Consider the following 24,577-nt stretch of genomic DNA (forward strand, 5'->3'; position numbering starts at 1 on the left):
AGAGAAAGAATAAAGAAAAACAAGGCAATAAAAAGGATGACATAAAGCAGTGTTCTCAGCCTTGAACATGGATCAGAACCACTTGCAGGGCTTGTTAAAACAGGGCTTCTGATTCAGGTCTGGGGTGGGGCCTGAGAATTTGCTTTTCTAAAAAGTCCCAGGTGCTGCTGGTGCTGCTGGTCTGGGGACTACACTTTGAGAGGCACTGCTTTGGGTTCCATTTCCTCCTTCCTGGGTGCAATCATACAACTTGGTCCTAAATTGAATAGTGTTTGGATGATAATATCGAAAATGCTGGGGAGAGGATTAAACTTCTGAATCAAAATATTAAAGAAAAAGAATGCAAATATTACAAACTTTGTTAATGTTTAAACATGCCGACTTACATTTCCCAAATTTTCTACATATAGAATGTATTGTCAATAAGTAGTCTAAAATGAAGGTATAACCAACAGTTCCAGGAATGGGGAGGTGCGAGGTAGGGTAAGAGCCATAATTTTGTCTTTTCTCTTAGTAGGAAATTGATAATTACCATCTAAAGTGGAAAAATTGGGACATATCACTTAAAAAGTTATACTGTTAACTAGATGAACCAAAAAAAAGACTCTTAAAACCAAGTACCTCATACCTAAAAGAAATGAAAACATATACCCATACAAAATCTTATACATGAATATGCAAAGCAGCATTAATAATAGCCTAAAAGTGGAAAAGACCCCAAAATCCATCAACTGATAAACAAATAGAGAAAATGTGGTATATACATACAATGGAATATTATTTGACAATATAAAAAGAATGAAGTACTGATACATGCCACAATAGGGAAGAGCCTTGAAAACATTATGCTTAATGAAAGAAATCAACCGCAAAAGGCCACATATTGTATGACTCCATTTATTCAAAACGCCCAGAGCAGGCAAATCTATATAGACAGAAAGTTGTTTGGTGGTTACCTGGGGCTGGGAGGGCAGTGATGGAGCTGGAATGCAGAGTAAATGCTAATGGACATGGGTTTCTTTTGGGGGTGCTGAAAATGCACCCAAGTATTGAATCCTACACAAACCTCAGGCGGTATTTTTCTTTTACAGGCTATGTTCCTGTAGCATTTACCTAGGAATATGGACTTCATTGATTATCCTTCCTTATTTAATGATTGTAAATACTTTTTTTTTTTTCAATTTCATTGGTATTCTCTGCCTACTAAACTTGACCATGAGTTCCTTGAGGACAAAGACCATGTCTTGGTGAGGCAAGTGAAAAATGCACCCATGGAGTCACACTGCCTGGGCTTGTCTCCCAGCTCTGCTACTTAGCAGCTGATAACTTTAGTTCCTTGACTGTCATATGACCCTAATAGCTCCCACCTCCTGGAGTTGTGAGGCTTAAGTGAGATAATGCAGTTAAAGTGCTCCACACATACCTGTCATATAGTAAGTGCTCAGAAAAATTAGCTGTTGTTTTTGCTGCTGCTGCTGACATCCCCCCCCCCCTTTTTTTTAACAGCAATGGTTTTCTAATTTAGCCGCACTTCAGAGTCACGTAGGAAGCTTTCATTACTCTTAGAGCCCAGGCCGATCAAATCAGACTCTCTGACGGTGGAGCGAGGCATCAGTAATTGTCTAAAGCTCCCCAGTGGATTTCAGTGCATGGCCAGGGTTGAGAACCACTGTCCTATGGTCGTTTCCTCATAGGCTTTTCACACAAACACACGCTCAAATATAGATGAGCCAACAGAGAATGTTAGTGGGGAGATGGTACTTGCACACGTCTAGAAATAAGCCTGCAGGAAAATAAGTAGATATGTTTAGTTCATTACCTTCCATCATCTGGGCCTCCTAGTGATACCAAGTACAAATCATTTGGTGAAAAGGCCAGCGCTTCAATTTTGCCCTTGTGAAGTGACAGCCGAGCAATCAGCTCCCTCTTCTTATAATCCCACAAAATGATGTCTGCCTGGGGGCAAGAATATACTGTCAGATCAGAGAGGGCTACCCCTCACAGTGAAACATAATCAGCAATGCCGCTTTTCTAGAAATTAGATCGTGACTTACAAACATGACAGCAACACAATGGAAATGGTTTTAAACAGGGACTTTTGTTCCTGAGCATCCTCGGTCACCAGCTGCGACATCTGGTGTAAAAACACCAGATTCCTTCACTCTCAGCTGGATAGAACGAGAAGTCAAGAGGAAGAAGAGGAAGGGTAAAAACTTGTGTCAGCACGGAGCTCCCTGAGGTGGGGCACTTTTTTCTAGGGAGGGACCGCTAAATCAATTTTCAGTGAGTTACTTTCAGTGTATTCACCTTGAAGCCCATGAATGTGATTTGTCCTGAGGCGATGTAAGCTCCGCTCTTGGAGACCGTCACACAGGAGACATTGTTGCCATGACCGTGCAGGAAATTCTGCTCGTTAGTGTTTATTGATTGAATGAGGACTGTGCACCCCAGAGGGTAAACCAGATGCTCCTGGTCAGGATGGCAGAGCAGACCAGTGGGCACATGTCCTAAAAGAGAGTAAAAGTATTAATGAGGTACAGAAGGGGCTGGCACTTTTTTTTCCAGTTGAGTGCAAAAGTGAATGCTTTTTAAATTAAGCCTTAGTTCATGGAAAAGAAGTGGGGATAATAGTTAATTTTATTCCACTGACTAGAAGGTCAATCTAGTCTATGACTTCTAAAACTTGAATGGGCATAAAATTCCCAGGGTGTCCAGTTAAAATGCAGGTTCTGATTTTAGGTTTGGGGTGGGACTGAGATTCTGCGTTCCTGATAAGCTTTTTTTAAGTGCTGCTGATGGTGATGCTGGTCCAGGAACCTCTCTTTGGACAGCAAGGCCCTAGGGCCAATTCTTGTAATTCTAAGACACATGAGAGCACGAAGCCTGAGCAGCCTGTCCTGGGTGAGGGCATAGGCATGGGGGGACGCGAATGCTACCTGGGGCACAAGCTTGGTGAAGACAAAATTTTGTTTTCCTTTGGTCAGAATTTTTTGCTATTCTTCATATTTATTTTACAACATAAACTTTAAAGTCAGCTTGACTAGATAAAAAAATCAATTTTGGTGGAATATTAAATGTGTAGATTGATTTAAGGAAAAGTAATTTTTATAATGATACATTATGCTTCCTTTCTAAAAATAGGGTATGTCATCCCATAAACTTTAATTAAAAAAATTATAATACAAAAATAAATGAATAAATGAATAAATAAATGGTACGTTTTTCTATGAAATCTACTTTTATGTCCCCCAGTAGCATTTCCAATTTTTCTTCTTGAAGATCTCACACATTTCTTATTACATTTATTTCTGAGTATTTAAAAATCTTTTTTTATTGCTATTTCCTTCCCTACCAAAAGAATCATAAATACTTATTAATATAGTCTTCTGGTCTTTTAATGAATTCATCTTTTATATTTAACTCCCTATGGAATGTACTTTGGTGCATAATGTGATCCCAGTAGCTAAATAGATTTTCTGTTTGCATAAATAACCAAATGTTTTTATTGAGTAAATGATTTTTTTTTCACTTTGTGATTTTATTTTTTTAATATAGTAAGTTCTCATAATACTAAGGTTTGTGTCTGGGTGTGATCTATTCCTACTAAAATATATATTTATTTTTTTCTTGATTGCAGGCTCCTTATAAATAATCATGTGGTTATCCATATGGAAAAAGTAAAATTAGATCCCTACTTCACACCATCCACAACAATACATTCCAGGTGGATCGAGGACCTAAATCTGAAAAACAAGACTCAATATACACACAAGCTGTAGGAAATGACTCCTTAAACATAACATGAGAAAAGAGCAAATCCTAACAGAAAAGACCAATATATGTATTCAGTTGTGCTAAAATTAAAAACTTCTAATGCAAAAAAAAGAAAAAGAAAAACCCAAACAGGAGAATATATTTTTAAGTACATTATATATAAATAAAGTACTACACTGCTGAATATCACTACAGTCACCTTTGAAGTACTCCCTGTGGAAAGTTATGCACTGACACCAACCAGTGCCTAGTCCACTCTTCAAAGCAATTTTGGAACTCTTTTTCTGGAATGGCCATCAGAGCTGTCGTCGTATTACCCTTGATGTCCTGAATGTCATCAAAATGTCTTCAATATTTCCTTTATCTTTGGGTAAAGAAAGAAGTCATTGGGGGCCAGATCAGGTGAGTAGGAATGGTGTTGCAATACATTTATTTTTTTAACGGCTAAAAACTCCCTCACCATGTATTTTCGTGATGCAAGAGCCATGAATTGTTGATGAAAAGTTCATAATTTTTATATAACTTTTTCACTCAGCCTTTTCAGCACTTCCAAATAGTAAACTTGGCTGTTTGTTCAGTTGGTATAAATTCATAATGAATAATCTCTCTGATATCAAAAGAGGTTAGCAACATCATTGCAACGAGTTCGCAAACTTAATTGTCCGACCTCATATATACTGTGGGGAGGAGGGTGCCAAAAAAATGTATACACATTTTAAGACCTATTATCTTAAAATGTGTATACATGTTTTGGCAATATTTATACATAATTGATATTTGCAAAGTAGAAATCTGGATTATATTTAGAATATACAAAGAACTACTAAAAGCAAAGCAAACACAAACTGCCCAACAGAAAAATGAGCAAAGGTTATGAAAAGGCAATTTATGATGGAGGGGAATTTAAAAGCCAACAAACATGAAAAGATAAGCATCTTCACATCTGAGTGGCCGAGTCTATTATGTCACATGTCTCTGATGGCTGCCAAGGAGTTAAGAGAGGAAATATCTGCCCCTTTTAGGCCCTCACCAAAGGCAAGAGAACTCACTCTTACTTAAGTTGGGATTCTCCTTAAATAGGATGTTCAGGAACACCTTTTCCTCTTTTCACCATACTCACACACTGTTCCCCCGCCTCTCTGTCTCTGTCTCTCTCTGTCTCTCTCTCTCTCTCTGTCTCTCTGTCTCTCTCTCTCTCACACACACACACACACACACACTTTAAACTATAACAGGCTCATACCATACATACTATTTGGCAAGTTGCATTTTACACTTAATATATCTTTGACATCTTTCCGTGGTATTCTATATAGATCTCTTTTTCTTAAGGATTAGATAGTATTTTGTTGTAGAAAAGGACTATAACTAAAAGATAATTTATTGTGGTAAAATTCACATAATATAAAATTAACTTTTTGTGAGAAATACAAAAATTTCAGGCAATCACCAATCTGTTCACTGTATCTATGAGCTTGGTGTTTTGTTTTTAGATTTCACATATAAGAAAGAGATTATACAGTATCTGTCTTTCTCTGTCTGACTTATTTAACTTAGCATAATGCCCTTGAGGTCCATCCAGGCTGTGGCAAATGGCAAGATTTCATTCTTTTTTTGGCAGAGTAATATTCCATTGTGTATATGTACAAAGTGGAATTGCTGGATCAAATGATCATTCCATTTTTTATGTTTTGAGGAACCTCCATACTGTTTTTCATAGTGGCTGCACCAATTTATATTCCCACCAACAGTACACAGGGTTCCCTTTTCCCCAAATCCTCACCGACACTTGTTATTTCTTGTCTTTTTGATAATAGCCATTCTAACAGGTATGAGGTTATATCTCATTGTGCTTTTGATTTGCATTTCCCTGATGATTAATAATATTGAGCATCTTTTCATGTACCTGTTGGCCATCTGCATGTCTTCTTTGGAAAAAAAATGTCTATTCCGATCTTTTGCCCATTTTTAAATCAGATTGTTTGGGGTTTTTTGCTATTGAGTTATATGAGTTCTTTATATATTTTAGATATTAACCCCTTATCAAACATATGCTTTGCAAATATTTCCTCTAGGCCAACAGATTGCCTTTTTATTTTGTTGATGGCTTCCTTTGCTGTACAGAAACTTTTTAGTTTGATATAGTCACACTTATTTTTGTTTTTGTTGCTTTTAACTGTTGGTGTCAGATTAAAAAAATCATTGCCAAGACTGATGTCAAGGATCTTAATTGCCTATGTTTTCTTCTAGGAGATTTATGATTTCATGTCTTAGGTTAAGGTCTTTAATCCATGTTGAGTTGATTTTTGTGTGTGGTGTAAGATAGTGGTCCAGTTTTATCCTTTTGAATCCTGCCTTTCCCTATTATTTTCTTGGCTCCTTTGTCATAAATTAATTGACCATGTGTGCATGAGTTTGTATCTGGGCTGTCTATTCTGTTCCATTGATCTATGTGAGTTTTTATGCTAACACCATACTGTCTTAAATACTATAACTTTGGAATAGAGTTTGAAATCAAGGAACATGATGCCTCCAGCTTTGTTCTTTCTTGAGATTGCTTTGGCTATTTGGGGTCTTTTGTGGTTCCACACACATTTCAGTATTGTTTTTTCTATTTCTGTGAAAAATGCCATTGGAATTTTGATAGGGATTGCATTGAATCTGTAGGTGGCTTTGAGTAGTATGGAATTTTTAACAGTATTAATTTTTCTAACCCGTGAGCAAGGAACATCTTTGTATTTATTTGTGTCTTCTTCAATTTCTTTCACTAATGTCTTATAGTTTTCAATATACCTTGTACCTCTTTGGCTAAACTTATTCCTAGGTATTTTATTCTTCTGATGCAATTGTAAATAAGATTGTTTTCTTCATTTCTCTTTCTGATAGTTTGCTATTAGTGTATAGAAATACAACAGATTTTTGAGTATTAATTTTGTATCCTGTAACATTACTGAATTAATTCATTAGTTCTAACAGTTTTTGATGGAGTCTGTAGGGTTTTCTATGTATAACATAAAATTAACCATTTTAAAGTGAACAATCCAGGGATGTCTGAGTGGCTCAGTTGGTTAAGAGCTCACTCAAGAGTGTGAGCTCTGAGCAACAGTGGTTCGATTCCCGGCCCAATCTGAGCTGCCACTGAGCTGCCAACAGGTGGCAGGATGGCTCAGCTAATAAAATAATAATAATAATTAAAATAAAGTGAACAATCCAAAGGCATTTAGTACATTCACAATGTTGTGCAACCACCACTTCTATCTAGTTCCAAAACATTTCTGGATTAATTTTTTAAAACAACTTTTTACCAATGGACATTTGGGTTTTTTCCTCCAATATTTGAGCTGTTATACACACTACCACAGTGAATCTCATACATAATTTTTAAAAACTTGAATAAGTGATTCAAGTTCTTAAAAGTTCAAAGATTATCCTCCTTAAAAATTATAATAGACACCACAAAACCATCTTTCACAAAGCTTATAAAATTTATTCTCCCAGCAATAGTAATCATTTCTTATTATCACCTTACTATTATTCGTATTTCTAACCTTGCCAATCTGAGAAGTAAAAAAATGTCATTGTTTTAATAGCAAATTTTTAGAATTTTGAGCTATTAGCTCCCTTCCCCATATATATATCTTTAGTCATTATCTATTTCAGAGTTTGGCAAATACTTTCTATTAAAAAGGGCCAAACAGTAAATATTTTAGGCTTTATGGCCCACAACTACTCAAGTCTGCTATTGTAGTTTAAAAGCAGTGATATACAGTACATAAATATATGTACATGGCTGGGTTTCAATAAAACTATTTACAAAACTAGACAGAGAGCCAGATTTGGCCCACAGACTATCATTTGCAGAATCCTGATCTATCTTGTTATTATTGCTGTTTTTTTGTTTAAGAACTCTTTGCATAATAGGAAAATTGTGGGCTTATCTACTCCAGTAAATTAATAAATGTGACTAATCTTGTGTCAATACCAAACTCTTAATAACTATCGTTTTATAAAATGCTTTCATAAGCAACACAACTATATTTGGTTTGCTTAAATAATAAATTCCTGTCAAAATACCTCAGTAAAAGAGTCAAGTACGGTTACATATTTTACACCCTCAAGTTAAAACTCATAAACTATAATGTTACACCACAATGAGCTCTAGTGTCATAATGATAAATGGGGCTTTGCTTTTGCTTCTAATTTGTCTTCCATATGAAGGCTAAACTCAATTACCTGGTATTTAAAGCCTCCAAAATCTAATCCCAGGCTCTCTTTCCTGTGTTTTCCTGCCAGTCCCTGAACATTGAAGCCACACCAAGCTCTTTGCCATTCCCTAACGAGGCCCTACACTCTGTGCCTTCCTCCTTTGCTCACCCCTTTCCTGCTTTTCTGCCCCTCAATCTTTTATTTATTTATTTATTTATTTTATTGGGGAATCAGGGAAGGGGAACAGACAAGTTGCTGTCCTTTGTTCTTCAGTCTAGTTGTGGAGGACGTTGCTTCACTGGCCCATGTTAGTATTATCACTGTGCTCTTCCCAGGTGAGGCAGTAGCTCTCCCGCCATTGGACGGCCGCTCACGGCAGCTCTTGGCAGTTCACGCTGGCCACTGGCCTCTCAAAGTAGCTTATGGCAGCCCACGCCCACGCCCATGCCTTCGCCTGCGGCTCACAGTAGCCCAGCTCCAGGTCGAGCTGTTGTTCACCATATTAGCTGTAGAGAGCGCAGTGTCACTGGCCCTAATGTGGGATCTGAACCAGGGCCCTGCTGCTCAGAGCTGGCGTCCCAAGCCAACTCTTAACCAATGCGCCACTCGGCCGGCCCTGCCCCTCGGTCTTTACCCACTGACTCCTACCCACCTTTAAAGACTATTTGAGTTAATCCTTCCTTTACCTCACTCAAGCCCAGATTAGAATTTTTGTCCCAAACTTTCATAAAACTTTACTTATTCTCTTTTATGTGAGGCAGTATAGACTTTTAAAGTATACGTTTTTCATTGAAGACAAAAAGAAAACTTGATAACTTTGCACACCCATTTAACTGCAGTCCAGATCAAGAAGTAGATTGTTACCACACCTCACACATTCCCCACGAGCCTTCTTCTAGTCTATATCTCCCCAAAGGTAATTGCTGTTGTGACTTCTGTTCTTGTAAATTAATTTTCCTCATTTTAGAACTTTATATGAGTGGAATTATACAGTATGTACTTTTTTTTGCATCTGGCTTTTTTCATTGAACGTTATGTTTGTGAGATCTATCCATGCTGTGTGTGGAAGTAGTTCATTCTTTTCCATTGTTGCCAGTAGTCTATTGTGTGAACTTACCACCATTTATTTGTCCTTTTACTGTTGAAGGACATTTGGTTGTTTTTAATTTTCAGCTATTTGAAAGAATGCTACTATAAATAGTCCCATATTTTTGGGGTACACATTTCTGTTGCATATCTGGTATAGTATTGGGAAGATACATCAAAAGTCTTTAAGATGTACACAGAATTTATCCTAAGGAAAAAGTTAAAGAGTTAAAAGTTTTAGCTATAAAGATGTTCTCTGTAGCATTTAAAGATAATGTAAAGAAATGAACATTATATTAAATTCTCAAGAACAGGGCATTGTTTATATAAATTGTGGTATATCTATGCAACAGAATATGTTAAAATATTATATTAAAATTATGGCATAGACTATATTTACTGGTAAGGAAAGCTTTACACGGTATACTGTTTAGTGAAAAAAAAACCGTCAGGTTATAAGGGAATATATACAGCCTGAGTCCATTTTTATATATAAAAAAACATATTTATATGTAAGTGATGTAAGTGTATATTTGAAAAAATCACACTAAAGTCAACAGTGATATTTTGGGAAACGTAACGACGGCTGATCTTTCTTTTAGTTTCATTGTACTTTTATAATTTTAAAACATTTCTTAAATGATTTTGTAAACAGCTCTAAAAATGGCCAATATCTCAGAAGCACTAAGTGGCCACTTTCTATCATAAACGGTTAAAGGAAAACGAAGAGTCAAGAGCCAAACCCTAAAATGCGCTTAAAGCCTTGGTCTTTGATTGTTTTGCATCTAGTTTTACAATTTTAAAGCTTTCAGTCATCACAATGCACTTTAAAAAGTTTGCTTTTCTAAAATGTAACCCATTGCCTGTTTTCATCCTTCAAGAAAAAACAAACAGCATTTTCCCCTTTAATGTTCAAAATAAGAGGCAGTCATAAATAAAATTTGAGCAGAACCACCAGGTCTCTTCTGACCGAAGCATTTCTCCCCTCTTGCTCCCCCTAGCGTCCTTTTCCCCTTCCACCGTGGTCTGAAGTCCTCATCATTAGAATCATTTGGGGTTAGAGGACATCATAACTTAAAGCTGTTATTCAAACACACGGTCTCTTCCCAGCCCTTTCTCATTAATACATTAGCTGGGTTGTGGGAAGTTAGTTGGTCCCAGAGGCCAACACGGACTCGGTAATCCGATGGTTACTGAGGGGAGGGCTGCTTTGCGGGCTGCGTGGGGTTTAGAGACAGGGAGAGCTTAACCTAGTGGGAGAAGGGCTACAACCACCCTTACTCATCAGTTCGGACCGACACCCCACTCCTTGAGGCTTGGAACTAGCAAGTGACTCTCTAAGGCCACTGGGCAGGACAGGCTGTTGGCTCCCGGTGCTTGGCCCTGGCCAAGGCTCATGCCAGGGTCCCACACTGACTTCCAGGTGCCATCCGGTGTCTTACTGTTCCTGTTGGAACTACACGTCCCAGGGATCCCAAACCACCCAGCCCAGACATGCTCGGGGCCTCACCATTGAAGCCGATCACAGCCTCAAGCTCCAGCTCAGCCTCCTCGGCCTTGGACGAAATTTGGTTCTCCATCACCAGGAGGAGACAATTCTCTTTCCTTTCAGGCATCCAGCCATACGGCGTCCTCTGGTCGTTATGGTAACGGCTGCGCATGCGCACCGGATCCAAGCCCGAGCTAAAGGCAGCCTATGGAGTTAAAATTCCTTTGCATTCTCTCTTGCAAATGGAGAGTGCTCCTTTTTCCTATATCTCTGGAAATTTAGGGGGCACCAAATGCATAGAACGAATTCTTTCTCCCCCCATGTAGTCGGTGACCTTTTTGGTAACTATATAATCAAGCACCAATGGTATTTAAAAGTTAATCAAACACAGAGGACTGCTATAAAATTTGAAGTTGCATACATTTTTTAAAGCTTTTTTGAGATATAATTTATATATCATAAAATTCACTTAAAGTGAGTTTAAGTAAATTTATACAGTTGTGCAGTTATCACCACAATCGTTTTTGGTTTTGTTTTAAGCGGGATAAAATTTTCAGTTAACTGGTAGAGGTTTTGAGGAGCTCCCACCTTCTTGGGGAAATGCTTAGATTTTGTTCAACAATTTTATTTTCATTGCGCCCAGCTGTTCATGTCTCTTAGTGGGAGCAGATTATTCCAACCTACTGATCCTCGCGGGAGCGATGTCCTTTCTTTATCATAGTTTTGAGGCCCTAGTGTATATTCACTTTGCAGACTCAGGTTCCGGTCGCGCACGTCGAACCACGAGATATGAGCCGCACGAGCCGCCGTAGTCAGCTGCTGCAAGCAGGAAGTGTCCGAGGAGCGGGAGGAGACTGCAGGATGGCTCCGGACCCCTGGTGAGCCCGGGGTGTGGGCGGCCGCGCGTGGAGTGTCTTTGGGGGTAGGCCAGGCTTCGGGGGAGCGTGCTATCACAAGGCATTGAGGCAGAAGGCCTTTCGGGATGAGGGGAGGGACAGCAAGGATTCCAGCCCCAGCCGAGGGGGACTCTGCCGCATCGCGCCACTCTCTGTGTTTGCAGGGGTGGTCGGGACAGGAGACCAAGTGGACCCTTGGAGAGCTAAGTACTAGTGCTGAATTTGAACACTTCTCTAGTCCTTCTTGGCTGTATCCCGCCGCCGGGATTTGCCGCCGATCCTGGTTGTGGAACTGCTTGGTGCAGGTTTCCCTGGACTCCTGTGAAAGTGAAGTAGAAGTAATAATCTCTTTGTGGAATGCCTGCCCATCTGGTGAACCCCCTTATTTCATAAGTGGAGAAACTGAGGTTCAGAATCCATAGTCACCAGCCAGTTGGTAACCAGTTGGCGCTAGGACCTAGATCTTGATGGCCCTTCAAAAAAACTTGTAGGGATCCAGGAGGGAAATTATGCATTTGTTTATAAGGCATTTTATCCTTACCTGAGTCAATATCATGAAGACTTGCTATGGTAGCAACAGCTGCAGTGAAACATTAGCTGACAAGGGTCATTCCATAATTAAATCCCAAGAATTGACTGATGAAAGACAAAAGTTCTGATCCCAAGGAACATATTGCTATAGCATATCGGACTTGAGCCTTTTGTTTAATAATTAAAAGCATTATAGTTCTATAAACTTATTGTCAGAGTATATGTCTTATGTTATTTCTAATACAGTTCATAATTGCTTAAGTTGCAGACTATCTGGGTATTAGGAGAATGGATTGCAAGATCAAAGTTAGCACTAGATCTAGGTTATCTGGGCCAATGGCTTAGTTGAGTAACACTAATTTTTTTTTTACCTAATTTTAACAATTGTGTATGCCCTGACAGGAAATTGAGAAAATACTGAATATTTGCAGAGAAAAAAATTAACGTCTTTATCATTTGGAATAATAGCCATTATTGATTTTTTAAATGAATTTATTACTTTATGTAACTTGTGTTTGTATATGTTTACAAAACAGAGAACATTTCTCCATATTGAATATTTACTGAAAGTTTTTTTTATGGTGCCTAAGAGTGCATCATATGAATAACCATACTTTATTCCCCTTTTTGTACCTCTTTGTAATATTAGAGCTTGTTTTTGTTTTTTTAAAACTATTGCAAGGACTGCCCCTTTGTTTCATCTCTTATTTCCTTGGTTCATGTCTGAGAAGTTGAACTATTTGGGTCCAAGGGGATGAACATTTTTAAGGTCCTTGGTACATACTGCTAAATTGTCCTCTACCTTCCTGGAAGCTAACTCCCTCACTTGCCAGATAAGGTAAAATATAAAGCTCATATAAGGGAGAGGTCCCAGGTTATCCATTTAGATTTGGTGAAGCTATCCCTGGATTCCAAGCCTCTTCCACAGTTAATGTTGAAAAAACATAATTTTTCCTGTTACTTTCAAGTAGCTTGACTCAATGGCTTTCTCATTTGACTGTTGAAGGTGAAACCGTGGGGGAACTTTGCTGTTACCTGCTAAGTGGGTTGCTGATCTGGACGGTAGAAAGGAGGATGGAATGGGTCTTTGAAAAACCTATAAAAACAGACTTTGCTATTGAAAGTCATAGATCAATGATGCTTCGCTCCTGAGTAGTGTTCTAATGTTTAGAAATAGAATATAATAGTTAACATTTTAATGGCATATCAAAGCAAGTGGTAAACTCACTGTTTAGTAAAAGTAGTGCGTGATGATTGTCGCTGAACTGGCTCTTTCAGAAAGTTAATTAGCTTTCCTTGCTAGGAATTTATTTGTTAATGATATACCATTTCTGGAAAAAATACAGTTAAATCTTAATAGTTGTATATTCTGGTTGAACTTATTTTTTTTAATTTAATTTTTTTGCAACCTTTGTTAATACAAAACAAAGGAATTAGTGAACACTGGTGGGGTTTTTTTGGCTATTTTTAAAAAATTTTATGGAAGGTAACAAATATATAAAATGGGATAGTATGATGAGCCCCTTTATACGCATCACCCATTTTCTGGAATTATCAATATTTTGCCATTCTTGTTTCATCTCAGTTCTCCATATCTTTTTTTTTTCTGAGTGTATTTTAATATAAATCTTGCACATATATCAATTTTAACTATACAGTCAGCATTTTTGTGCTACAACAAGTCTCAACTCATAGTCTGGAAACTTCTTGTATTCTCCACTTTCCAGTTCTTCCGTCTCTGTCATGGCAACACTTAGGCCTGAAAACTCTAATTATCCACTTTTTCTTCACTCCTCCTATCAGATTATTCACTAGTCTTCTTTGGCTTTTTTTCCTTTTAAAACTCTTTTCTGACGTCTATTTCTGCCATAGTCCAATCCTTTATAGCCTTATGCCTTGCAGCACTGGTGACTGGTTATGTAACTGAATACCTGGGGAGTCTTCAACTGGTCTCTGCCACCCTTCTGTCCTTCCCAATTATTTATGCAAACGAAGTTCAGGTTAATTTTCCTAAACTAGTGCTTGAAGCACTTGTATGCTGATACCATAATAAAGTTGCCTGTTACCACTGGGCCAGTGGTTCCCAAACTTTGCTGCAAATTGGAACCACCTGGGGAGCTTTTGCAACTCCTATCCAGGTCAAACCCCATACCAATAATCAGAAAGCTTGGGGAAGGGAGCCAGGAATTGTTTTTTTTTGTTTGTTTTTTAAAATTCCCCAGTTATTTCAATATGCAGTAAAGTTTCAGAACTGCTGCTCTTGATGGCTAAAGTGAGAGCATGAGGATTGGGGGCAAGATGTCTTCAAGGCCTCACTTTCTATGTAAAAGTCGCCTCTACAGTTCTGAAATTCTCGTACAGGTCTAATCTGATTAGGCTGGTGTTCAAGGCTCGTCAGAAACTAGCTTCCACTCCTTTCTACTATTTTACCCTTTACCCTCCTACCCAGGGCCACCACTCAGCGCGACATGCCAGGCCCATTCTGTTCACTTCATCTTTGCTTACACCTTGTGCCTTTTGCCACATCTAGAATGTGCTTCTCCCTCCTGTCAGAATGAGAGGCCTGCTGTAACCTGGTTCCTCAGCCTAAAATGTAACTAACCTCTTGGCCCAGCCCTATCACAGGTCTGAGTGCCTGAACCAGCAGTAATTTCTGTCACTTCGGAACTCCAGAAATACTTAGGATTTATACCTCACATCTGATGGGAGGCATATTGTACCTTATTGATTTTCATATGTGTGGTCTGGAGCCAGACCTAAGCTCTTCTTTTTATAGACAACGGTATGGAGGAGAAAAAGAGATGTGGCAAAGCTGGGACAGGACACACTTTTCCTTATGAGCTTCCCTTCTATTTTCCTAATGATGTGATGTCTTGTCTCACCTGCTCTTTTTTCCTATACATGAATATATAAAATTTCTTTTAAAGAGCCTTAAACATTTTTTTCCCTTTATGACTTTGATACAGGTTCTCCACATACGATTCTGCTTGCCAAATTGCACAAGAAATTGCTGAGAAAATTCAACAACGAAATCAGTATGAAAGACATGGTGAAAGTACTACCAAGGTAAGACCAGGAGAAATTAGTACTTGAAATGACTTGTTTGAGCTTTGAGGTCTGAAAACCCTCCTATTTTTGAGGGTGGTATGTGTGTGTGCGCGCGCACGTGTGTATTTTTATTTCTCTTCCTTTTACACAAAAAATGTTCTTTTGTATCTTGCTCTTTTTTTATTTACTAATATATCATAGAAATTGCTCCATCTTAATCCACTGAGATCTTTGTTTTTTTTTTAGGGCTCTATAATACTGCATTGTGTAGATGTGCCTTAGTTCATTTAACCTGTCTCCTAAGGATGGGCATTTAGATTGTTTCCAGTCTTTTGCTGTTATGAATAATACTGCAATAAATAGCTTTGTGCTGTTTTTTTTTTCCTTTCTTTGTATTTGTGGAAGTGTCTATTTTAAGGGTGAATTCTCAGAACCAGGGCATATGTGATTTTTTTTTTCTTGTTGCCAAGTTCCCCTCCACAGGGGTTATCACATTTGACACCCCCTACCAGCACTGCTTGAGAGTTTCTATTTCTTCACAGGCTGGCCAGCAGGGTGTTGTCAATCTTCTGAATTTTTGCCACTCTGATAGAGAGATAGGATATGTCATAGTTTTAAATTTGCATTTTTTGGATTATGAATCAAGTGAGGTATGTTTTCACATGTTTAAACGCTATTGATATATAGTTTTCTGTGAACTCTTTACTTTTGCCCATTTTCCTATTGGATTCTTGGTCTCTTTTAGTCTTTAAGAGCTCCTTATGTATTAGGGAGATTAGCTCTTTGTGATATAGTGTAATTATTTCCTCTCTTTTATCATTTGTTGTTTGACTTTGCTTATGGTATCGTCTATTATGTGAAAGTTTTGATTTTTCAAATGAAATTGACTTTTTAAAAATTTTTTAAAATTTATTTTGTTTTTATTATTATTATTATTATTATTTTAGCTGAGCCATCCTGCCACCTAGTGGCAGCTCAGCTCAGGCCGGGAATCGAACCAGCGGCCCTGTTGCTCAGAGCTCGCACTCTTGAGCGAGCTCTTAACCAACTGAGCCATTTGGCTGGCTCTGAAGGTGATTATTTTTAATTGCTTCTCTGTTTTCACTCATAGCTTTTATAGTTGTAGGTTATAAAGGAATTTATTCCTGTTTTCTTCTAGTAAATGTATAGTTTCATTTTTTTACATTTAGATCGCTGATTCATTTAACCAGCATCATCTTCTTGAGCAGTTAGATTATTTCTAATTATAGATGAGTTTCCAGTGTGGTTAGATTATTGCCAAGATTAGAGTCAGTTCCTCAGTGTAGGCTTTCTGGATTTAGGTTGTATGAAATTTTAAGCCTTTTGAACATATATGAGCATATACTCATATATGTATATATTATAGAATTATGTTTCTACACCATTTCTGATTACCTTTTTAAAATCGCACTGTTAGGTGAAAGTATGCAATAGTTTACATTTTTTTATTATACCATTGAACATCTTTTACATATTAGATATATGTTTTTCTTCCTTTATGAATTGACTGTATATGTATAAATTACTAACTTATTTAGTAATTTCAAAGTGTTCTTTATGTATATGTTAACTACATTAAATCTTGATGTGGCATATTTAATACAAATATTTTTCTATTAATTTGGCTTTTGATTTAATACATGACTTTTAAAAACATGTACTTGTTTGTAAATTTTATTTGAAATTATCAGTATTTTTATTTGTGATCTTTTCTTATAGGAGGAGGGGAGATAATCTTTAGAAAGACCATTCACACCCAGAGATTATATAAATATTTTACTTAATTTAAATTTTCTTTAAACTTTTCTTCTGTTTTTATTGTTTTAAAGACACATAAATGTTTAAAGTATTTGAAGTTTATTTTGGTGTATTGTAGGCATCTAATTGTATTTTTTTTCCCTTTTGCTTACTTATTAATTCCCTTCCCCAAGGGTATGAAATACTCCATATTTTGTTCACTGAGTTTTTACCCTACTGCATTGTTTCTGGATCTTCTGTTCTTTTGCACTAATGAAGCTGTTGGCATCATACCCTTGTAGTTTTTTAATAAAGATTTAATATCTGATTGCTTAAGTCCCCCTTTATTACACCTATTCTTGATTTTTCTATATTTTCCTTCATTTATTCTTCTTTTGAGAGGTTTTTCATAGCTTCATTAAGAAGAATTTTGTGTTAGGGCCGGCTGAGTGTCTCAGTTGGCTAAGAGCTCACTCAAGAGTTTGAGCTCTGAGCAACAGCAGTTCGAGTCCCAGCCCAAGCTGAGCAGCCGCTGAGCTGCCAACAGGTGGCAGGATGGCTCAGCTAAAAAAAGAAAAAGAATTTTGTGCTATGCCTCAGTTACCACCTCCTCTACAATAAAAGAACTGCAAATGGAATTTTGAATAGATATGTTCTAAGTATATTTATAGATTAAATTGGAGAGCATATAGATTAAATTGGAAAATATTTCCTTTTACTCGTTCTGTCAGCAGTATTTCCTGTAGTTACTATATGCCAGGTACTGTGCTAGATATTTTTTTTATTTTGTTGATATTGTTAATGATGTTTGAAAAATAATAATTAAAAAATTTCCCTAGCTATTACTGAATTTATAAATACCCTTGATTTTTTCATTTTATGATTGATCAGTATGTTGAATTATTTTCCTGTTTCTAGTAATCTTTCAGATGCTTCTGTTGACTTTCCCAAAGAGACCATTATTAATCTGTAAATAATGATAATTTCATTTCCTTTCTAACCCTTATGTATTTCTTTAACTTGTCTTATTGCATTGGTTAGAACTTTTAGACCAAAGTTAAATAACATTGCAGTTAAGGCAGTAGTGTTCCATTCAGTTTTCTTTCTTTGTTTTGTTTTTAATTTATCTTATGCTGTATTAATCATATTTTTATTCTATTTTTAATCATTAAAGTTGTTAGCTTTATTATTAGATTTTCTAACATCAAACTATTCTTAAATTATTAGGATAAATTCTACTTGGTGATGGTAGATTGTCTTTTTTTATGTAATTCTGAATTTGCTTTGCTAATATTTAAAAAAGACTTTTACATTTATAATCCCTAAGGGAAATTGGCATGTGATTTCTTTTTTTCCATTATCTCTGTCAGTGCTTGTTACCAGGGTGTATTAGCTTAAAATATAAATTAGGCATTCCTTTTTTATCTATGCTTTGCAAAGCTTCTGTTAAACTATGATAACAGAAATTTTCTCCTGACTATAAAAGCAATCATTTTCTTATAATTATTAAGAAATCCCACTACTTAGAGATAACTACCCTGGTCATTTTGATGTATGTAGTTTCTGGATTGTTTTTTTCCCTGTGTGGGTGACATTTCATTTTATGAGTTGATTTTTTTTTCTTTTAATAAATTATGATGGATATCTTTCTATGTTAACAAATTTAGATTTCAGTCATACTTTTTAATGGCTATATACTCTTTCATCTCTTAAATGCTTTTGGTCTTTATTTTTGTTGACCCTTCTTAGGCCTGGTGTGTGTGTGTGTATGGTGTGTTGTGCTCTGTTTGTTTAGCTCTTTGCTTCTTGAATGAGGAGAAATCCGTTCTCCTTGGTGTTTCCCTATAAACATTGTGGGTGGTTTTTCTGTGGTTCCCAGGGGTATTAGAATAGTTGACATTAGACTTTTCTTGGCTGCTGATACTTTTGAGGGTTACTTGATGTGTGTAGCCCTTGGCCATCCTCTGGTGTTCTGCTGTTTTTTCTTTAGTGTGACCCTGTTAATCTAAGGAGGGAGCCCTGCTTCCATTGTAATTGTATAATTGCTACTTTTAACAAGATAACAAATGAAACCTGTGATAGTGTACCTTTTTAAGCATATCTCTGATTTCATCCTTGGTTGACTATATTTAACTTAATGGGCACTTTTATTTTTCATATTTCTGAGAGGCTCTCTCCCCACCCCTCCTCCATCCTTTAAGGTAGCACTTAGAGTCACAAACAAAAATTTCCTCTGGGTTTGTAGAAGGATTGGAAAAAAATTCACACAATCCTGGAAAAAGAATTATGTATGGTTAACATTCCTCCTGTATAAAAAGAACACTTTGCTATAAAGCTTTTAAGTGAGTTATAAGTATAGCAGTGTGTTTAGAGAAGACTGGTGGGATGGCAATGGGACTTGACATCTTGTCATTTGAAGCAGTTCAGTGTATTGTGGGATTTTCGCTGGTGAATGAAGACTGGGGAACACAGTGTCCTGCATGGCTCTAAGGGAGACAGAATCAGAGGGTAGATGCTCAGGGGACATAATTCAGCAGATTGTGAGGGCAAAGTGACAGGTCAGTGTTCAGGTATGGACTGGCTTACCACCTGGTCAGGTGGTCGAGGGGGTGCAAGTATGTGGGTGGCTGGACCAGGCCACCATTAAGATTCCTTCAACCTTGAGGTTGTAGTTGGGAGGCTAAGCATCTCTTCCAGGCCTTCCTTGATCGAGTCATAGTATGTAAAGCAGGGTTTACGTGATATTTTTAGTAGGTTCTGTACCCCTGGATTAGCATACTTAGGATGTGTTCTTTTCTTTTCAGCTTACGGTGACAATCAGAGCCTTGTTGCAGAATGTGAAGGAAAAGATCGCCCTTTTGAAGGACTTATTGCTAAGAGCTGTGTCAACACATCAGATGTATCCATGTAAACATTTCCACCTCTTTTCTAGAGTGGGAGGAAAAACAGTCTCACTTTAAGAAAGGAGGGAATCTGGGCCACCCAGATTTTTCCACAGCTTGAGGAAGACCTGGTTTCCAAAATATTGCCTGTAATCTTGATTTCTATTTTAAGTGTCTGTTACATGTTTTACAGTGAATATGCTGGCAAAGCAAGACATACTGAAGGAATTAGTTTATTTGGGTGTAACCTTTGCAGTGCAGGAAGTTCATGCTTTCTGTCAGTGCTGTATTTGCGCAGAGCCCGGCGCTGCTGCCTGGCTAGACCGCCTTGAAGATGCTCAGCCGTGGCTCCCACAGGGAAACTTCCACGGTAATCCTGAGCTGTGGTTCTCCCGCTGGAGTTTCCAGAGTTTTGACTGACTCATTTTCTTTTCCAAGAGGCCAATACCAGTAGAAACCATACATCTTTTGCTTTTTCCTGATCATGGATTATTGAGATGTGACCTGTTTGCTTTATTATTCTTCCATAGGGTCCAGATACTGCCTCTGGTTTGGGAGTTTTGTGGGGGGTGTTGGGAGCCACTTGCTTGAAGCACGTTGTGCCGTTATCTCAACCTTCCACCAACACTGTCAAGTATTAAAACATTTTTTTTAGAAATTCATAATCTGATCAATTTAGCAAAATACATGTGATCTGTTATCTGAACGAATCCTTGAAACCTGAGTTTATATTGGTTTGAAAACTGCCCTCAAACTGGCCTTCTCCTATCATTTTTTTTTCTGTTTTGTTTGCTCATTTATTCTGTTCCGTATATTCTACATATAAGTGAGATCATATGGTATTTGTCTTTCTTAGTCTGACTTATTTCACTTAGCATAATATTCTCTAGGTCCATCTATGTTGTCGCATCATTTTTTTAAATTGTCAGTAGTTCATACCAACAGCCCAAATTTTAGTATCTCATGAAACAGTTGCTACTGCCTAATTTTAAGTATGGGAAAATATAGGAATATAGCATTTTAGATAAAACAATAGAAAATGTTTTAAAAAATATTTTTCTCCAAGTATAACCCCTTTATGTCACTAGGTAGGTTCATTTAGATTAGTTGTATGACTTTCCAAATAATCATTTATTAACCCACTAAGGTTTAAAATAAAAGTTTAATTTCAATAAACAACCAGGGCCTTATTTTTAACATAATTGGAATATTCTGATACAGTTGGTTTGTAACTTTACCCTCCATCTGGTATCATTTATTACTGCACAGTTAGTCTATTATATAAAGAGTTTTTATTTTATCAGAGTCAACAAGTCTTAACATATAGACCTCAGGTAGTTTCAGATTGGTGGGATTATTTTCTCCACTTTCAGTACTAAGTATTAGGAAGTCTGCACATGAGGTCAGGGTGTGCAACTGATTTTGTTACCTAAAGCACATATATCAGAAAGGTAGCTAAATGTCATCACATGATGCAATATTAACAACTGTGTATCTGCTAACTTCCATTAAGGAAGCTGATTATTTTTCATCTTATAATATTTATGTGCTAAACCTATAGGCCAAGAAAGATACAAATTAAGAACTTTTTACTTCTATTAATAATTTTTGGTAGTTATTAATTAGAGAGAGTACTAAGCATGCCACAGTAATAATTGATTTTCTTCTACATGGTTGCAGTTTGACCAACTTCGAAATCTCAGACTGGTTTTGTGGTAATCTCAGAATTTGCTGAATTAAGCACTAAATGTTTAAAAATACCAAACAGTTATTAAGTACATTATGAAAATATTTAAGTACCTTAATGTGGCTAATTTAGAATTTCCTAGGAGAAATAAAAAACTCAAGTGGAATATAACAAATTTCTTAAAAATCCTATGTATTTTTTCAAACCGTGGAGTCTATGAGTATTTCTCCTGGAACTACAACCACTACTAAGGATGAGATTCAGGTGATCCACCTGACGGGGGCGCTCCAAACCTCTGTATTTTCAGGAAGGCCATTTCTTTTGATAGAAAGGAAAGAAGGAGGTAGTTTCTATGTTATGAAGCCTTCTTTTTAATTCTCTTTCTATTCCCTACATCTTCCCCCTCCCCTGATATTCCTCTTCCCAAATATTTTAAACAATTCTATGGCAGTTAGCCTCTGGATTTAAGATATATCAGACAGCAACCTGTCAGTCCTAATAACCTCATATTGTCAGTTTGTTTTGGTGGTTCCCTCCCTTCCTTACAAAAAAGGTATCGAGGCCAGGTGGAACTTTGCATCCCGAGTCACGGATGGAGTTGGAAGGAGAATCCAGCATTCCAGCAGAGGAGGTTTTTATACCGAGGAGAGGAATCTTTGAGGGCTTAAATAATGTGACCCAGACCCCACAGCTGGGAAATGGAAAAGCTAGGATTCAAATGTGCTGAGCTTTCTGGCCCCAACGCCAGTTGTTTAAAAGCGGAATTCTCCTTTAGTAGAAATAATTCAGTCAGCTGTCACCTGGCATGTCTTCAGCTAGAATTCCCCATTAATTGGCATGCTGCTATAGCGCCAAGACAAATCCTGTTTATAGTGCAAATCCTCAAAACCCTTCTTAATCATCAGAAAGATTAAACAGTGTTCACTGTGGTTTATTAGGTATACTTTATGATGTTGTAATTCTTAGAAAAATTTTTGTCCATAAATCGTCAATAGAGTGACTTTTTAATCCTTTTTTTGAGGCATAATTGATGTGGGGTGCCTTTTTTAATGTGAATATTTGAATACCACATTTCCTTACTGTGTCAGGTAGTTGAGAGTTTATGGCACTTTACTGAGTAAATTTATGCCTTTCTGCACTTGTGAAGCTTTCCAAAGAACACCAGGAGTTGCCAGAAAGATAAGTCCTATGAAAATGCCTTCCAAACAATTAAATTCATGGAGGTTAGGCATAAGATGTTATTGCTCTTTCCTGCAAAAGTATTTCTCTCCTGGCAAGAATAAATGTGAAATTAAAATGAAGATTCTGTGCTATTGAATCAGTTAGTTTGCAATTCATAAACCAAAGTCCTACAGCCAGAGAGTTTAAAATTGCTGGAAAACATTAACTTCTATTCACAGTGCTTCTTTGAGATGGGAATTACAATTGCCTCACCAAGTAAGAAAAGGTATGTGCTATTGAAGGCCTCGTGTGAAATTTCAGGTAGTACTGAAATTATTTGTAGGATTGGCTTTTCATGAAGCTTGGGTTTTCACAGGCAGCAGCTTTGCTGTTTTAAAGAGAATTAAAAGGAAAATCTCTTTAACAAAGGGATTCAGTATTAAAAGGTATTTATTGTCTTGGTAGAAGTTCTATAGAAATAATTTTAAAAATCTGTAACTTTTCTCTACTTTGTATTTTTGGGGAAAAGATAGGTAGAAAGAGAAATATATGGATAGATAGATACAGTAATCACCTTATAACAAACCCGAATAAATGTCGGTGTGGAGAGGCTAACTGAACAGATTTTAGTGATAGCCCCTCGCGGTTCCAGTGGAGGTGAAGTGGATGTCAAACTGTCCATCACAGTTTTCACTGGTACCTGGTAATGTGCGAAAAGTAAGGACAAGACAGTGTTGATGTCAGTAGAAATTTTCTGGTTTATGGACTGTTACGTGGTCCTTTCTAGTTTTTGGTGTTAACATCTCCTTGTTTTCTCACCATGGTAGTAAAAGTAGATGGTATTGTAGATTTGTCTGTTGTGTTTTTTTTCAATATCCATACATGGCAAAATGTACAATTGGTAACTTTATGTAAGTCTCCCTCCTCCCCCAGTTGGTTTGGAAATATTTCTGCTCCATGAAATCCAGAAGCCTGGGCACTGTTAGTACATTGGGAACAACACTGGCTTCAGAATCAGACAGAAGGAAGATTGAAGACCAGCTCTGCTACTTCCTCAAGGCTGGATAGCAATTTAGCCTTCCCCGACCTTCGTTTCATTTATCAATAGAGTAGGAATAATCATACTGTGCAAGGTTGTTGTGAAAGTTGAAGAAAATATACTTAAAGCACCTCACAGGACTGGACCCCCAAAATGGTGGGTGTTGAATAAAAGGTAGTTATCAACACTTAACTTACTGTGTAACCTTGGACAAGGTCCTTAATTTAACCTCTTTGAGCCTCATGTTTCTCATCTGTGGAAAAAAAGAGATGATAAAAGTACACCTGACTTACAGGATTGTTAGGATTAAATTATATGCATAGAAGGAGCTTTGCATATATTAAGCCCTCCTTGAGAATTAGCTGCTACTTATATCTTTATTGTAAAAGTTGCTGGTACCATTGAGCATTTACAGGTAGTCCTTCCTTATGGAGTTTATAATCATGTAAGGAGGTTATATCATAACACACAGCTAAGGATAGTGTGAAAATAGTCCTTGAAAATATGATCAGTGCTTTGAAGAAGGTTAGGACCTGGCCTGTATAAAACAGAGATTCAGTAGAGTTGGTTAACTTTAAAAAAAAAAAAAAAGGTCAAATGCTGTGTGAGCCAGAAAAATGCTAGGAGTCTAAACTGCCTTCTGTAGTTCTGGGGCCAGGAAGGAATTATCCACAAACTTCTTCTTTCTCCAAAGCAATTAATTTACAAGTAAGACTTGCCTAAATTCTTAAGCCTTCTACCAAATAAAGAGAAAATCAGGAACTGGAGTGGGGTGGGGCATTCCATGGGTCCAGCACCATCTTCACTTCATCTTAGCTCCAAAGTGCCTATCAGATGATAGCCGAGAAGCTGGACTTAACGTTGGTAGTAGGTGCTGGTGATATGAAACCAGGATCTGATTTCATTTACAGCCTCACAGCTCCATGAATTGGCTATAATTATATGTAAAATCATTCTGGCTGATGACAAAATACTGTGGTAGAGCTTACTTTTCCTTATTTGTCCTCTGACCTTCTTTCT

The 24,577-nt window shown here is 37.2% G+C and overlaps 2 protein-coding genes across 2 annotated transcripts in view; one reads left to right on the forward strand and one right to left on the reverse strand.

Moving 5' to 3' along the window:
* The window catches only part of CFAP52 (cilia and flagella associated protein 52), a 58,018-nt gene extending 47,264 nt beyond the window's left edge, over positions 1-10,754 (reverse strand). Inside the window, exons 1-3 of the mRNA XM_019634573.1 lie at positions 10,577-10,754; positions 2,308-2,507; positions 1,820-1,956 (exon numbers count right to left, since the gene is read on the reverse strand). Coding sequence (XP_019490118.1) covers positions 1,820-1,956; positions 2,308-2,507; positions 10,577-10,727 — 488 coding nt within the window. The 5' untranslated portion in view covers positions 10,728-10,754. The remainder of the gene's footprint in view (positions 1-1,819; positions 1,957-2,307; positions 2,508-10,576) is intronic.
* Positions 10,755-11,339: 585 nt separating this feature from the next.
* LOC109378114 (syntaxin-8-like) overlaps positions 11,340-24,577 on the forward strand; it is a gene marked incomplete at its 3' end in the record, with an annotated part of 18,271 nt that continues 5,033 nt past the window's right edge. Inside the window, exons 1-3 of the mRNA XM_019634574.1 lie at positions 11,340-11,433; positions 14,949-15,048; positions 19,593-19,687. Of these exons, the coding sequence (XP_019490119.1) occupies positions 11,345-11,433; positions 14,949-15,048; positions 19,593-19,687 (284 nt within the window). The remainder of the gene's footprint in view (positions 11,434-14,948; positions 15,049-19,592; positions 19,688-24,577) is intronic.

This window comes from Hipposideros armiger, unplaced genomic scaffold (assembly GCF_001890085.2).
Source record: "Hipposideros armiger isolate ML-2016 unplaced genomic scaffold, ASM189008v1 scaffold_1745, whole genome shotgun sequence".
Classification (NCBI taxonomy): domain Eukaryota; kingdom Metazoa; phylum Chordata; class Mammalia; order Chiroptera; family Hipposideridae; genus Hipposideros; species Hipposideros armiger.